At 50.0% G+C, this 16,738-nt stretch overlaps 1 protein-coding gene across 1 annotated transcript in view; it reads right to left on the bottom strand.

The window, feature by feature from the left end:
• Positions 1 to 4,788: 4,788 nt before the first annotated feature.
• Positions 4,789 to 16,738, bottom strand: part of FAM234A (family with sequence similarity 234 member A) — a 50,777-nt gene continuing 38,827 nt past the window's right edge. The window contains exons 5-12 of the mRNA XM_084641678.1: positions 14,771 to 14,901; positions 10,421 to 10,553; positions 9,849 to 9,987; positions 8,270 to 8,410; positions 7,403 to 7,481; positions 6,567 to 6,719; positions 5,242 to 5,344; positions 4,789 to 5,074 (exon numbers count right to left, since the gene is read on the bottom strand). Of these exons, the coding sequence (XP_084497804.1) occupies positions 4,863 to 5,074; positions 5,242 to 5,344; positions 6,567 to 6,719; positions 7,403 to 7,481; positions 8,270 to 8,410; positions 9,849 to 9,987; positions 10,421 to 10,553; positions 14,771 to 14,901 (1,091 nt within the window). The 3' untranslated portion in view covers positions 4,789 to 4,862. The remainder of the gene's footprint in view (positions 5,075 to 5,241; positions 5,345 to 6,566; positions 6,720 to 7,402; positions 7,482 to 8,269; positions 8,411 to 9,848; positions 9,988 to 10,420; positions 10,554 to 14,770; positions 14,902 to 16,738) is intronic.

Raw genomic sequence — 16,738 nt, forward strand, 5'->3', positions numbered from 1 at the left:
CCCCCATCTCCCTGCATCTGAGACTGCTGTTAGGTACCCAGCCGCTGATTCCATTTTCTCAAGTGCATCGTCTCATACTTAATACTTAACATCAGTGCAAAATCCTCAGTGTCCAGCCACCTGGGGCAGGTTTCATCTTTTCCTGGGTATTTTCTTCTGCTGCGTGTTACGCACAGCTGGGATCAGCAGAGTTCATGAGCTCCCTCACAAAACCAACAACAAATCATTCGTTTTCACATCACAATGAGTAGAAATAAAAGCAACCAAGGGTTCAGTAATGAACTGAGCGAAACCGAAAAGTGATTCCTTTATTAGCAGCATAAAAGGGGACCTGCAAAGGGAAAAAATTGTGCTTATGCCCCTTTGGGACTTTGAATTTAGCATCTATTGAGCTTCATGACTGATTCACATTCTGGCGACAGGAAGCCCTCCTTATTGACAACACTCCTGGCCCCTTCAGTGAATGTGTGAATGCTAACGTAGATCCACTGAGGTGTCCTCCAGGGTGCCTGAGCTATCTAAGGCTGTGTCTACTCACTGAAGTTGCCTGGGATCAGTTAAACCAATTTAAGGGCATCCGCAACTGGGGATATAACTGGATCTGTTGTGATCTGGTGCAATGGATGTGTTTAGAGAAGATCTAGAAGGAAAAAACAAGCGAGAAAACACCCCAGCTCTTTATCACAAGCAGCTCAAAGGGCACATGCACCCAGTCCTATTAAAGTCCTTGGCCAGGTCCCCTGAAGAACTGGCAAGGCAGGCTAAATTCCACTGCTATTGGGAAAGGAGAGGAACGCTCGTCTTCCAGTTACAGTCACATGACGTGCTCCTGATGCGGCTGTGGAGCAAGCCTAGCCCAGATGGTTGGTGTCCCTATTTTATACAGCAGCTTCAGTGCGTCACAGTGGCTGAACAGATGACATGGTCCTTGGCATCGCTTCATTTCAGTGTACTGTCAAACAAGACTAACTCCACAAACTGAAGAGGGGGAAGTTTACTACTTAAACTACATCCAACACATGACAAGCTGCTCTTCTCTGAAATGTCATCAGAGCAATTTTCCTCCTTCCAGATAAGGCGGGGAGGGCCTGTTTCAGGACACGTTTTACAACTTTCCATCATTCTGTCAAACCCAATTCTGCATGTTCTGAGCTCAGGGCTCAGCCACGCTGGTTCCTTAAAGACAGCAGCAGAAGCAGAGCACTGTTCACAAACAATGCAAAAGAGGTTTATTGAATCATCACAGTTAGACCACGCCCAGTACAGCAACATTTGCAATAAATTAGAGAACCAAACCTATCATCCTAGTGCTAGAAAACACACTGTTCACACACGCAATGATTTCTGCTAGTAGCGCCCAGCAGAGTTACTGAATCAAGTCACAATTAAACCATTCCTTCAATACTGCAAAAACAATGACACAGGGGAAAAGCAGCTGGAAAGAAACTCTTGCATCATTACGAGGGTGTTAGCTTGGCACTGACATTGCTAACAGGAGAACCTGGATTTCCAAGTTATCAGGGAATGTGTTAGCAGCGGAACTTAAAGCCAGAAAAGTCTCCCGAGGCTGAGATTCCGGCTCTCCTGAGGCAATGTTCAGAGTGCCTGCCTGAAAGGGTTGCGTCTGAGTAGGGGTCAGGAAGGAAGAGGAAAAACCTCAAACAGCAAGAATCATTAATGCACAATGCAATCCTGATGCACAGACCACGTCCCCTGCAGCCTTGTTCCTTTCGAGGAGGTTCAGCGAGATACAATCTGCAGCTGATATATATCAGTCCAACAGGCATGCAGGCTGCAGGGTTACCGTTTGCCCATGGCACGGTGCAACCCGCAGGGCCAAGTTTCCCGAAGCTCAGCTTGGGCCATTGGTAGGTGGGTTACCTGGCAAGCTGAACCTGCTATCCTCACTGACAGCCGCTCAGTGCCACCAGCAGGGTGCAGGTGAGAATCACAACTGTGCGGTAAGGCATCCCCCAGGTCCAAAGGCACAACCAAGGGATTTGCAGGGCCATTGGGTCTCAAGTCATTCACATGCCAAGCAAGAGGCAGCAGGCTCCTGAAGGGTAGGCAAATCATGGGAACCTGAGCTAGAGCAAAGACACGAGACTGGGCTCTGCTTCCAGCACTCAGACCATTCAAAAGACCATGTTAGGGAGAAGGGGAATTCATAGAATCATAGAATATCAGGGTTGGAAGGGACCTCAGGAGGTCATCTAGTCCAACCCCCTGCTCAAAGCAGGACCAATCCCCAACTAAATTTCGAGAGAGAAGCCAAGGGAATCCGTGGCACAACACACAATGCAGGCTGCAGTCCCAGTGGAGAACGCTCTTGAGAGGAGCCCTCCCCAGACACAAGGAGCAAGGACCTGAGGCATCATCCCACTGACTGCACGTTCTGGGGGCATCCTCAGAGCAGGACGCTGCCCAGTGCACCTTAGAGCAGGGCAGCTGCATCAAGCTGCCATGGTGGGAGACTCGGTTCCCATGATGGCTAGCCGTGCTCTCTCCACTAATTTGCTCCAGTAAAGCAGCTCTGTTCCAGCGGTGAGGGCACTGAGCATAACACTCCACAACTGTATAATTTCACAAAGGGGTGGAGCGTTGTGCAGTGGGGACCCCGGCCACCTTAGAAGCAGAAGTGCAAGGTCAAACAGTTGGTTGCTACACCAGCAAACCCTAGCAGTAGATGCTGCAGTTAATTTTGCCCGGAGTTGTTCCCTAGGGCCTGGCTCTGAGTAACTGAGGAGCCAGGTGCTGCCAAGTCAGATGCTGGGGGCGTGGTGCCCAGCAGCAGTTGAAGTCGCAGTACAGTATGTGCTGGCGGAGGAAGCTGACACAAGCAGCTTCGCTGTCCTGCACAGCCCCCTCTCCAGCACCAATCACACCCTGCAGTGTTCCTACGCATGGCCTTGACTTAGACCAAAGGGAGGCCAGCACTTAGCCCCACCACACATCCTGGGGGATTATCGCCTGCCCTTAGTGTGAGGAAGCCTTGCCCGTGCCCGCTGGGGATCAGCTCCCCGACTCTACGGGCGCCGCACACTCCTCCCGAGGCCTCGCAGGGTCCTGCTCTCGCCACAGATGAGCGATGCGCCCACTCCAACCCGCCAGCCCTCTGAGTGTCCCCCCGGAGCACCCAGCCCTGCTCCACTGGACACAGGCAGAATTCACAGATTCGCTGCTCCCAAAGAACCAGGACCTCAGCTTAGCAGTCACCCCACAAGCCTGCAGCACAGAGCTCCAAGGAGCTGTGACGACTGGGGCAGTGACAGGGCACTTCTGGGCACTGAGGTACGACTGAGGCACCTGCGCTGTGCCTGGCCCCCAGGGCATTTCACCCCGGAGCATGGTGCCCCAGGGCATGCCAAGGGAGGCCCCAAAAGGAGACACCCCACCACTTCTGCCCCTCCCACTGCAACCTCAGTACAGAGCGACAGCAAACGGATATGACCACACTGCAATGGCAGCACCCAAGTGTCCTACCCGCCACACAGCTGCTAGCACGGAGAGGGGCAGCGTTACCCAGCGATTAGAGCAGCGGATCAGGAGTCTGGGCTTTGCAGAGTTCTCCCGCCAGCCCTTTCCCAAAGAGGCCTTGTGTGACCTTGGCCAGACACTGCACAGCCTGTCTCCATGTCCCCCTTGCTCAGTGAGGTAGCAGTGCTCAGAGGACTCTCCTCGCAGGGGTCGCGAGGCTGAATTAATGTCTGACGAGCAGCACACACCCTGGGAACAGCTGGCTGGCCTCCTCCTGGCAAGGAACGCGGGCAGCTCCACTCTGAAGAGCGCCTACAAACAGCCCTGTGGGTCCCAAGTACACTCGATCTGCCCAGCCGATGAGCAGAGAGTACGTGCTAGAACCACAGGGACTGGATAGCCAGGCAGGGGCTTGTTATGGCTCTTGCATCATCTACAACTGGAACTTCATTCGCAATTCTGTTCCTGATGAGTGAACCAGCTGCGGCAGGGCCAATGGGGGAAAAGCAGCCCATGCTTCTCTCAGCCAGTAGCAGGCAGCAGCTCTGCACCTCGGTACGCAGCAGGAGCAGCAGGCTTGGAAAATGAGGAACTGCAGTTTATACAGAGACCTTTTCAGAGTAGAACTGCACTTTAGTCTGTGGCTCTCCTGGGCCAGAGAATATCTGCCATATCCAATACACCAGCCATTGCATGCCCCACTAGACTCACTCAGTACCCATCTCACCACATTATCCCTGGCGAGCAGCACTCGGGTATTCCATTGAGAGACCAAACACGCCATGTCCACGCCACTCTTTGGAGAAGGCAAAAATTCCTACTCAGGAGAGCCCGTCTGTCTGATTGGGCAAAAGGAAAAGAAAATCCAATATCGCACGCACACGTGCACACATACACACTCCCTCCCTCCTCATCTTGCTCGCTCTCACCCAGATGCACATGCCCTCCCTCACTGCAAACACCAAGGTGAGAGTAATCAACTGAGGCCTTTCTCCGGCACCCAGACATGCCCTCCCTGGGTCCTAGTTTGGGGTGTGTTGGGAAGGTGGCCCCGGCTGAGGTACGCCCTGCAGCGCAGCAGGTATTGTGTGATTTAGAAAGGGAAAGAGGCAGATCTCCTGGAAGTGATGGCACTTCAGAGACAGCCAGGGACTGAAGCCCCATCAGTTCAGAGGCTGGCTGCGCTGGCAGCCACCTGTGCAGGATTTGGGGTGCCCAAGCCCTGCGGGCTCACAGGTGGATTTGCTGTGGCTGTTTTCTCAGCAGCCAGCCTTTGGCTTGTGGATCAAGAACGGCAGCTTCCCACACGAGTTCGTGATCTGGGTTTAATGAGTCCATTGCTGGAGGAGAGTGCTGAGATGGCTCTCTGGGGTCTCCCAGGGAGCTCACATTTGGCTGCTGAATCGCATCCTGAAGAAGCGGTCCCTGATGTACTGCTCACTGTCCCCCGCCACCTGGCTCAGCCAGGTCACCCTACTGTCAGCGATGTCCTCTTTCAGCTTTCGCTTGGTGACAGACAGCCAGCCTGGCCCCTTGCTGCTCTGCGGCCCAGTCAGCAACACGTAGCAGGCATGCCGGCTCCGCTCAAACAGCACCGCTGGAACAGAGAGAAGGGGGTTACAGCCAAACCCCTGCCCGGGACAAGGGCAGATCAGAGCGCTGCAGCCAACCGAGACTCCGCAGGCTCTGTGAGAGACAACAGTGCGAAGGGACAGTTGCCACAGGCAGCGTCTCCACTGGAGGGGCCCAGGGAGCAGCACTTACCGTCGAAGGCAACTATTCGGTCTGGGCTATTGTTCAGCTCCAAGAGAACATTGGGGTAGGACGGATGGAACAGATACAGATTCTGGAGAGCCACTTTGGAGCCCTGAAACAAACAGGAGGCATCAAGGTGGGGGAGCACTTCATCCTGCCCAGTTGGGCAGAAGCCACAGTCAAAACACGCACCTGGCTTTGGGGAAATAAGCCAGGTTTTGCCGAACTCTGCTAGTTTGTGCCAGATGGCACCAAGCGTGAGAGCCGGGCGGCAGACATTACCAATCCAGCCTGGTCGGATGAGTCCCATCAGTACCAGAGCTGGGTGTATTCACTGGTCTGAAAGGCCCCCGTCTGTTTCTCATAACATTCCTGAATGCCCCAGGTGCCCATCAGCCACACACAGGGCACAGAGAGGGGGAGGGTTCAGGAAGACGTACCCAGCGGTCATGGGGAAAACACTTAGCACGTCTGCACACAACTATCAAGCTGATGTTGACAAAGGTCCGAGAGGGAGCAGCGTCATCACTGCCCCTCACTCAGCTCTCACAGCCCCTCCCCTGGCTGGTTCCCAGCACCAAGAGGCTGACCTGCCAGCTGACTTTCCCCATCCAAGTCGCTGTATGCCACGGCCACGGCGAGACAGACAACGCTTGAGGGGCACCAGAGAATCCACGGCCTCAAAACAAGTTCTATAGGGGCATTTGCCGTAAGTATGAAAAACCAAAGCTAACCCTCCCCTGGGAGCTCCAGCACCTGCAATTTTCTAACGGCTTGGTAAAGACACATGCAGACACTAAGGCACCAAGTCTTCCAGGTCGCCACCTCCTCCTGCCGGATGAGCTGAGCTGCCCCCCGCTTACCAGCCCCATCCACAGCACACCAAAACACTTGCCTGCCAAGCTTCCAAGAGCCAGGCTGTGAATGAGTAAACTTCGGCTTAAGAACCAGCTAGTTGCACCGCAGTCTAGCAAGCACCTTTCACTGCGCAAAGCAGAGACCCCTCTGCTCAGCTCCTTAGGCCTGGGCTGCATCCCCTGCAAAGCCAGCACGGCACCACAACTCGGGGTGGGGGTGATGTGGATTCAGCCCAGGTCATCACAGGAGGGGAGCAGACTGTGATACTGACCAAGGGTACTGGGCCACACATGAGCAGAGGAGAGCCTGGAGGGACGTGTCCAGGCACGTGTGTGCACACAGTACAGGAAGGGCAAAGTGCTTCCCCGAGGCTAGCAGATTTCAGAGTGTGCGTGTGTGTATGGGTGGGGGCGGCTGAGGGGGTGTCCTGCAAATTCCGGTTCAAAATCAGAGTGAGCCTAAGGGACTGCCCTCACCGTTTCATTGGCCTCTGCCTGGTACTCTCCCCAGAAGAGGAACGTGGACCGGTGATCTGCAGTATTGAGAGTGGCTGGCCTTGGACTCCCTGCTCTTGAATTCAGCTCCAGCTCCCAGTGGACTGCTCCAGAGCCACCCTCAACAATCATGATCTGGCAGAGAAGAAAGACCAGAGCTTACCTTGAAGCATGCAGCACACAGAGAGTCAGGGGCCCAGCTCCACACCTCCCTGAGGGAACAGTGCTTGGCTACATGGGGAAATCAGATCAGGGCACGGTAGCTGAACCCAGACTCCACGGAATGAGCTGCCATTTGGAATCTGTACTCTAGTTCCTCCCCAGACCGCTACAATTTTCCATTGCTCCAATCCCAGGCTCCTCTGACTTTCTCAGCACCTATCCTGGGTATTTGCTCTCTCTCCAATTTGCGGGATGATCACAGCTGAAATGGACACCATGGAAACATGCATGATGCAGCCAGGAAGGCGGCACCTAGGGGCCTTTATGTGTAGTTAGCCATGTCAATGCAGAGTCACATCTAGAGGTGCTGCGAGAAATCAGACCCAGAGCTCTGCCTTTGGATTCACCTGTCATTTATGGTTAGTTACTTGCAGGAGGGAAGAACTCCACACACTGTCTGGGCTGACGAAGGAACCTCCTGGAGAAAGAGCTGCACATCTCAGCAAAGGCCTTTGACACCTATCAAGAGAGCCAGCTCCCCTCCGCCCAGTGCAGGGCTAACTCCCTGTGCACATGGTATTCGAGCCCAACCAAACACAGACTGTAGCCAGCAAGTGAGCAATGAACGGGGGGATCAAAGCAAAGAGCTTTCAAACCTTCTTCCTGTTGGGTCCAACTCCACTTTCAAGGACTATGTGGAGAACGTCAGGTGTGTAGTAACCAAACACTGGCTCACTGCAAGAGAGACAGGAGGAGAAGGGGACTGAGACAAGGTACCGAGCAGCCAGGGAACAGGTGTCTCAGGCCCAGTGCCTGTTTGTCTAGAGCAGCCTGTACCCAGCCCACACCTAGCCTGGTGAGAGACTCAACTGATCCCACAATGGCTCAGCATTTGACATTATTAACTGGAAGAGCTGGGGGTCAGACCCCTTTTTTCCCTAGGCTAGAAGTTCTGCCGAAGCAGCACCCAGGTCCTACTTCTTCCCTGAGACAACAGGAACTTCAACCCCTGAGGCACAGGTAACCAGGCTGGGGCACAGAAAGGGGAGGTTCATGTAGTCAGCACTGGCCTTCAGAGAAGATGTAGGATTACCACCCCTCCATGGTACATAAGGTAATAAGCAGGCCAAGTTTCTACCCACGCATATGGCTACAGTATTCGGGTCGGGGGTTGGAGCCAGGCTATTGGGGAGGGGGTTTGCAGCGGAAAAAGACACACACTACGTACCATGACCTTCTCTGCCCTCACTCCCTGCTGTGGCTCCAGGGGAGAGACAGTCTTGGAAGAACCACAACACAGCCCCCCACTCCACGAATTGCAGCCATGTCCGTCGGAAATAGACTAATTGAATGAGGCTCCCCATTCACCCTCCCTAGAGTCAAGCTCTCCCCTTTGTGAAGGGATACTAGATCATATGAAACATGCACTTTACACGAAGGAGGGGCTGTTTATCCCTGGAACTCAAGTGTCATTGGGCAAACTCTTGGAAAGGAGCATCTCTCTCCTGCAATGGCAGCATTACCTCAAGATGTGGGAGGCGTTGACTGTCCACAGGGAGTTAAGAGTTTGTCCATCGAGAAGCTCAGCCATGTCTGACTTCACAACCAAGATATTCTCCCCCGATTTCCCGGGAACCTTCACCAGGTAATGAATGTCTCCAGAGCTGAACAAGGAGATGCCAAGACAAGGAACTAGTGAGATTTCCTACCTGAGAATACCACTTTATTCTTAGCATGCCCGATGCAGAAATCAAAGGCTATCATACCGCCAGGAAAAGGAAAGGTAAACAAGACCATGCGCCAGGCCAAATGTCTCTGCTGAAGCCAACATTTGGGGAGGAGAAGTTGCAGGTTGCCAGCTCTCCCCATCCAACTGGGCACTCTCACTTCACAGAGAGCAGCTCTCTTGGGTGCCACATGCAAGAGAAGTAAAGCATTCACTCTCCCTGCACTCCAGGTGGCTGTATGAGGAAAGCACTCTAGACTTGTGCCCTTTCTTTCTTTACAACTGACGGATCTCTGCAACCTGGAAGTGCTCCCTTCCCTCTCTGGGGAATAAAGAGATTTCCCTGACTGGTCACTGCATTAGAAATTCAGGTGCTGTCTAGTGAGTGAGTGACCAAAAAAATATGTTCTGGAAAATTCCCTTATCCCCTGCAGTTACACGCGATTCTGGTACCTACCAATCTCCCGCACTCCCTGATCTCTGCCCTCATGCTTTAGCCATATCCAAACCCACAGCCCGGTCAGTAATCTAGGGGAGAGTTAAGGTTGTGTGGCTCGTGTGGAAACGCGTTTGGATGTGCAGGGTTTAACTAGCTGTTGGAACTGAAAGGATGTCTGTAGTGGAGCTGAGGCGTCAGAGCGCGTGGGGGGGAGCAGGAGAGTTTGCATTGCTGTGGATTTGAAAGTTCGTTTAACTGACGATGGTCTCATTTTGACAGATTGCACGGACTGGGACTGTGCTTTACCCATAATGCAGTTGGCTGTTCATCACCATGCGCGCGCATGCACGCATTCCGGTTTGTACTGATGGTTTTAGTCTAAACGAATTTGAACTGGAACTCTCCAAAGCCTAAAACTTGGCAGAAATCATAGAAATAAAACATGGAGGAGACATTACACCATCCAGTCCATCTCCCTGGGGCCAACACAGGACTGGGACGTGCAGGGCATTTGATCTGTCCTGATTGTTGGGAGTCCCCCACGCCTTCCCTCTGGCGATGATTCCACAATCCAATAGATCTTGCTGCCAGGAAGTTTTTCCTGCTATTTAGCCTCAAGCCATGCTCTCAAATTCATCCCTTTCCCCCTATTCTAACCCCTGTGTACCACACTCACTACTTCCCCTCTGTCTTTGGTGTCTTCCCCCAACCAATATATAAGCAGAATTACATCCTCTCCACTTTGTCGTCACTTACTGAGTCAGCTCCCCCAGCCCTCTCCTCATTGTTTGGCACTGGAACATGCTCCTGGACAAGCCAAGAGCAACACTGTGAAGCGGATCTTAGAGACAGCTAAACCACACTGTTGCATGCTTCAATCAGTGGATCAGAGGCCCCACGTATAAATCACAAGGTCAGGAGGATGTAATGCTGCTACCTGAGAAGAGGTATGTGATGTGTGGGGCTCTCGACCTTCTTCTCCCACTGAGAATCTTGCTTCAGGCTGGTGAGTTTACTTTCCATCCCAGTTGCCATGCTGTAGAGATCCTTCAAGGAGTAGCCATAAAGAGAATTTACTGTGCAAACAAAGAGAAATCAGGATGACAGAGGAAGCTTACCTTGACCATTGTGCTGAACTGTGCAAATGAGGCCTTCTCTCCTGTCCTTTCCGCTCAGAAATTGTGCGTCAGATACTTAGGGAAGCACAGACTAACTTAGCAACCTGCCATACACTCACTTGGCATTACCTGTGTTTCAAACTTACATTTCAATGCACTGTCCAAAGAACATGTAAAGAGCACACTGTGGGTTCACAAGATGAGCTCTTATTTTCAGTAGAGGGCTCTTTCTGTTGCTTTATCTTGAATGTCATTTCAGAACCTGGAAGCTAGTCTTGCAAGAATGTGGAATACTGTACGACAAGCTGGAAGAGTATTTATGCATTTCGAAGTGATGGTCACTTCTCCATACTGGGAGCATATTTAGCGTTCAACCAGCAAGAGGCCTTACCAGTATTGAAGAGAACGTAGTAGGAGCCAGTCTTAGTCACATGCATAAGATAACCAGGCCTTGCGCCCAGACTCAATCTGCCACTGGTTCCAATCTGCTCACCATTCTTCCCCGAATAGATGAAACTTTTAGTCTACAGAGAAAAGGAAAACCCGAAGAATAAATACTTATTAACACCACTGCTGCAGGTTAGCATTCTCCTGCTGCTGCATCCCAAACCCTTGGGGAGGCTGATGGCGTGAGATGGAAAGGTGGCTGCCTGGGCATAGCTTGCACTGTGGCTCGCCCATCTGTGTGGAGCCTTCTCCACACATCAGAAGACACTTTACATGCCTCGGATCACTTTTTGCTGTTGACTTAAGACAGGGGTTTTCAAACTGAGCTCTTGTCAGGGGGTACGCGTGAAAAATCCTGTGATGGCGGACTACACATTTTATTTAGCAAGACTTTGCAATCTAATCATAGGTATACTACGACCCAATTCTAGATAAGGGTATGCGGTAGACTCCATTATTTGGAAAGGGGTATGTAGCCTTAAAACAGTCTGAAAAACCGTTAACTTTAGACAATTTCAGAGTAACAGCCGTGTTAGTCTGTATTCGCAAAAAGAAAAGGAGGACTTGTGGCACTTTAGAGACTAACCAATTTATTTGAGCATGAGCTTTCGTGAGCTACAGCTGCATCCGATGAAGTGAGCTGTAGCTCACGAAAGCTCATGCTCAAATAAATTGGTTAGTCTCTAAGGTGCCACAAGTCCTCCTTTTCTTTTTGCGAACTTTAGACAATGCAATTCACAGCACACAAACAATTTGCCACATACCCATCTGGCCACTAGGTGTCACTGTCTGGCATGAGCCTCAATCTTTTTGTTGTGCATAATTAACCACAGGCCAAGGTTAGGCCTATTAACAGTAACAACGTGACTGTAGAACTGCTTGTGCGTTTTTGCTGTTGTATTAGGTAACAGGGAAATTTAGCTTTACAGGACGCTTATCTTACCCATGGCAGCAGAGTGACTGGCTAGGTCTCGCCTCACTGGTTTATTGAGGGAGGCTGTCTAGGACAACACCGGCTTTCCTCTTTCTGAACAATGCCAGCTGAGCTCTAACATCCGTTTGGCCAGAAAGAAGAGCACAAGGCACTCAGAGCAGCACCTCAGCAAACCTGACACCCGGAATCAACAGACTATGGGCACCCTGAACCAAGCTCCCACTAAGGCTAGCTCTATAAAACGGTAGTGCCAAAGAGAATGAAGAGCCCAACCTGCTCCCACTAAAGTCAATGGCAGGACTCTAGTTGTTAGAGCAGGAAACCTGTTGACCAGACAGGAATTTTTCGAGAACCAAGCTGGAGCAGACACCAAGCACTCTAGAAATGCTTCAAGCAGAACACTACACTGGGAGCCAAAATGGGGTCAGATTCATACGACTAGCCAACAACCACAGCTAGCAGAGCCAGCAGGCAAGATCTCCTGCATGGAGAGGGGCAGGGGAGGGCCTCTGAAGGCAGTATGTGGGTGACTGGGATGGGTAGGGACACAGAGGACAAAAAGGGGGAAAGAAACAGAAACAGGTGAGGAAGAGGAAAGCTGGGAGGTGGAGTGGGATCCAAAGGAGCCTCCCACTCAAAGGGTGAATGGGTGGGTGAGGTATGGTTTGATCTTGCTGGAGAGATTGACACATGAACTGGGAAGGGAGGTGAGCTGGGGAAAAGAAGGTTTGAAGTAGCTGGCACTCGGAGAGTTAGCTGAGGATGTTGATTACTGTAAGGGGACTTAAGAACTTGATTTTCAGAGGGAATGACATGGAAACTCATGACTGACTCACCTCCCCTGGACACCTATCCCAAGGTCCCCAGACAGAACAATAAACTTCCCAGTTGTTCCCAATCTCCCAGGCTGGGGAGCATTGGGGGGAGGGGGGGAACCTATAGTTCAACAGGTCATAAATTTCTATCCATTGCAGAGAGTTCAGTTCTCATAGATTCCTACATTCCAAGGCCAGAAACAATCATTGTGATCTTCTAGTCTGGCCTCCTGTGTACCACAGGCCAGAGAACTTCCCCACAATAATTCCTAGAGCAGATCTTTTGGAAACACATCCAGTCTTGATTTAAAAATGGTCAGTGATGGAGAATCCACCACGACCCTTGGCATGATCTCATGGTCATTTGTGAAGCTCTTGAGCACTCGTACCCTATCAGTCCTCAAGGAGAGTAACGGCCAACACCATGTACACACTGGATTGGACATATGGCAGAAATGTCCATGACTTGCTCCTCACTGTTCAGTTTAATACACAAATCAACTATTACAGGTGAGAAGCGAATACATGCAGATGGCTGCCTGGCACAAATATGCATAGAAACAGACACAAAGCATAATGAAGAGCTTATGGCAGCACAAACTGTACTCCCTCTATTTGAGATTAAGATCTCAGCAAGTACTGTATTCACAGCCCTAGCCCCAAGGGCCTATCAGGAAAATGGCCATTTAAACATCCACCCACCCAGCTCCTGGAGCCTATAAACTCCCCCACCCGTAGCCTGACTCTGCTGCCACTCTCAGGAAAGCCAGTAGATAGACCTTTCTGCTAATCACAATACTATCACTTTCAATCTCAACTGTACTTAGCAACAGAATCAATCCACTTAAAATAATGCTGAAATAAAAAGAAAACGGTACACAGTTCAAGCATAGAAGTTTCTGGTTATCAGGGAATAAGGTACAGATTATCAAGGGGTGCGAAATTCGGTTAGGAGCTGGTGGCATAAGGAATACATAATCTGCAATCTTCCTGATTGGGGGTAAAAGTTTAACCGGTCAAAGTACAGACATTGAGATATGGGGGTATGTTGTCCATATGATGGCTATGTTCAGGTGTGGAGTATAATGAGCGGATACGATGATGGGGATGGATCTACCCTCATTTGGTGGGATATAATGTTCAGTGAGTTTATGGTTCCAGTTCATACAGTCCAAGGGAAAAAGCCTCTCAGTCCCTTTCCCATAGTGGATGCACGATGTCGTACCGGCTCACACCTCCTGGTACTGTCGGTGGCCAGTGATGTGTTCGATATAGATGTCCCTGGACCATCGGATGGTGTCTGAGGTATTACTCCAATACTGGTTTCTTCCAAGCTGTAAAACTTAACATGAGGTTGCCCACACAGTGAGCTAAGGCCCATCTTCCATACTAAGGGCACGGATTCTTTTATCTGAGATGTGGCAGAACCCCAGCCCAGTGCTCCATCAGAAGGGTCAGAGGAGGGTTCACAATGGCTAAAGAAGTTGAACAGGATAAAGAAAACCTCAAACCCCTGACAAGGCTTTGCAGAACGTGGAATGCATTCAAACATTTTTTGGCTGCTTTATCTATAAGTTGTGAGATAAGAAGACGACACAAGTGGCGAGGGGAACGCATGAGAGGGAATAAAAAACAGAGGAGATGCAGGAGTAAGAAGAGGCGGTGGAATTTCTGATGACCGCGGCAACAGATCATAGCTACTGAGCTGCTCCAGTATTCTGTGTCTCTGAGAATGCAGGGCTCCCACACCTCCAGTGTTGTCCAGTTAAAGAGGGACACGTACAGTTAAAGTGGTACCACCTTCACAGTGTGGACAGCTATATTGGTATAAAGGTGCTTTTGAGCGGTATAGCTATTCCTGTTCGGGAAGGGAATAAGCTCTCTGGTATTAGTCACCTTTATATCAATATAACTGTGTCCACACTACGGGCTGTTCCAGTGTAGCTCTGATGATAAAATCATCCCCCTAATTGACACAACGATACGAGTACAAACACTGTGTAAAGTACAGGCCTTGGTCAAATCTCAGGTATGAAGGGGACATCATCAGCTTAACAATCACAGTTCTGAAAAGCAAAAATCTTCAATTTACCTTCTCTACAGTGCTTTACAGGACCCAAGCAGGACATTTCAGAACCTGATTTCCTGGTGCTGGTTTGCATTTCTCTCAGCCTGGGCAAACAGACCAGGCCAGGCAATTGCACTCTTGTTCACCATCAAGGGGGCAAGGTACCATGGCTGGGCTGCAAACTCAGCAGGGGAATATTTACACCAAAATATAGTTTTCACTGGGATTTATATTTTTAGACCAGTGAAATATTTCTGTTCATTTGAGGGAGCAGTAAAACTTTATTGGTCCAAAAGCAGCAAGACAATGTCCCTTCTGGGTGGGGAAGGGGAGGGGGAGGGGAAGGAGACCTGCCCTACTGAAACATGCTGGTCTCACAGAGGCCCCGAGGGGGTACTTCCCGTTTTAGAACACTCCTGTCACACCTAGCAGTATGTGCAAAGGGTCTATCATGGCTCAAAGTGATGATGTATGTACCTCATCTCCTGCAGTGATAAAGATCATCACGTCCTGAACACCGTCCCCATCCACATCTGGTATCTTTACTAAGGGAGTCACCACGGTATAATTAGCTCCAAAACTGTTAAACTGCCTCCATCGAACTTCCCCTGAAAAACACAGTTATTCCTGTTACGAGAAACATTTGCTCAAAATATGCAAAACATTTGCTCAGAATATTGTTTAGTGGCTCTGTGGGACTAAGGAACAATTTGTCATTACTGTTCTCTGAGATACCCCACAGCCTGATAGCCCATCCTGCATCATCACCTAGCCCTGCACACTGGGGTGTCTGATTTGGCACTTCATAGTTACGGGTCTTCTTCGCATTTCAATTATAAATTCAGATGTTCATGGGTTTTATTCACAGATGAAGCTCAAACCTAGCTTTCAGCTGGGGAGCCTGAATGGAAAGGGCCTAAAATACAGCTGCACCAAGATGTCTTTCCTAATTCTAAACAATGAACAAAAAAGCGTATGCTTGGCTGGGACTGGATCTCAAGTACTTTTGTGGGATCTGCTCTAGGAGAAAGATTTTTCTTTGACACTCTGAAGCTACTTCTGAGCAACTTCATGGATGCATGAGCGCATTACAGTATGCCACAGCTGAATTCCAGAGACACAGGGAAACTGGGAGAACCTCACCCCTACTGGGGACTGATGCCTGCTGATAACAGCTAACACCAGCCCAAAGCAGGTAAGTGGCATGAGGAGCTCCTTTTCATGACCTGTAAATTTGATGTGATCTATTGAGGGAAGATCCTGTGTGATTTTTATCAGACACCTAAGACACTACATAGAAGTCTAGATTTAAATGAATTAAACATAAGAGTGGCCATACTGGGTCAGACCAAAGGTCCATCTAGCCCAGAGTCCTGTCGGCCGACAGCAGCCAATACCAGATGCCCCAGAGGGAATGAACATAAGAACATGTCATCAAATGATCCATCCTGTCGCCCATTCCCAGCTTCAGGCAAACAGAGGCTAGGGACACCATCCCTGCCCATCCTGGCTGATAGACCTATCCTCTGTGAACTTATCGAATCCTCCATGAAATTATCAAATTAAATTAAAGTAGTCTTCAGCAATTCCTTACTGATATCTTTGCTTCTGCACAGAAGTAGATCTGCCAACCTGGATGTTAGGGGACACAAAATCACAACTGAAGATATAAACTATACATGCTCAACGACTTTTAAAATAATGAAACCTCTGTCAGCATCTTACCCAATTTACCAAGATTCCTCATCAGACGATTTTTAAATCAAGACTGGATGTTTTTCTAAAAGATCTGCTCTAGGAATGATTGTGGGAAGTTCTCTGGCCTACAATAAGCACATGAACACAGTGGTCCCTTCTGGCCTCGGAATCCATGACTCTCCCGTATCTGAGGAATGGGCACACAGCCTGCCTGATCACTCCTTTGCCAATTGTTTTTGTGTAAATGCAAGCTGTGATATTTTGATTTTATATTTATCGTCCCATTTTACCAGCTCAGAAACAGCTAAAAGGGCTTTGCTTACATTTTCCAAATACAATTCAACCACCACACATATGCGGTTCAGACAAAGGAATTTTACCCTTCCAGGAGTGCAGGATAATCGCTGGCTCGCGGTCATAATGGCAGCAGTGCTGAATAGCAAGGAAACTTTGTGCTGTCTGCAGCAATGTAGAGCAGGTTGCAGCCTATGTCCTCAGTGGAACGCTCCCAAAGCTTTGACCCCAACATTAGAATTTGTTACTATCACAACAGATTTGGAATGGGAGGGTTCCTCTGAGGAGCGGAGGGTAGCGGAGAATTTTACCCCCACAGATAACAAGCAAACAGACAAGGGAGGGAAAGAATATAAGTTTTAGCTAGTGATACCCTGACTCCAAAGTTGCCTGAGGCTATGAAGGGAAGGCCAGGCTGATGCATCACATATTTAACTGCAGGTGGTTTTATTC

Source organism: Lepidochelys olivacea (genome assembly GCF_965140295.1).
Source record: "Lepidochelys olivacea isolate rLepOli2 genome assembly, chromosome: 10".
In the NCBI taxonomy this organism is placed as follows: Eukaryota; Metazoa; Chordata; order Testudines; family Cheloniidae; genus Lepidochelys; species Lepidochelys olivacea.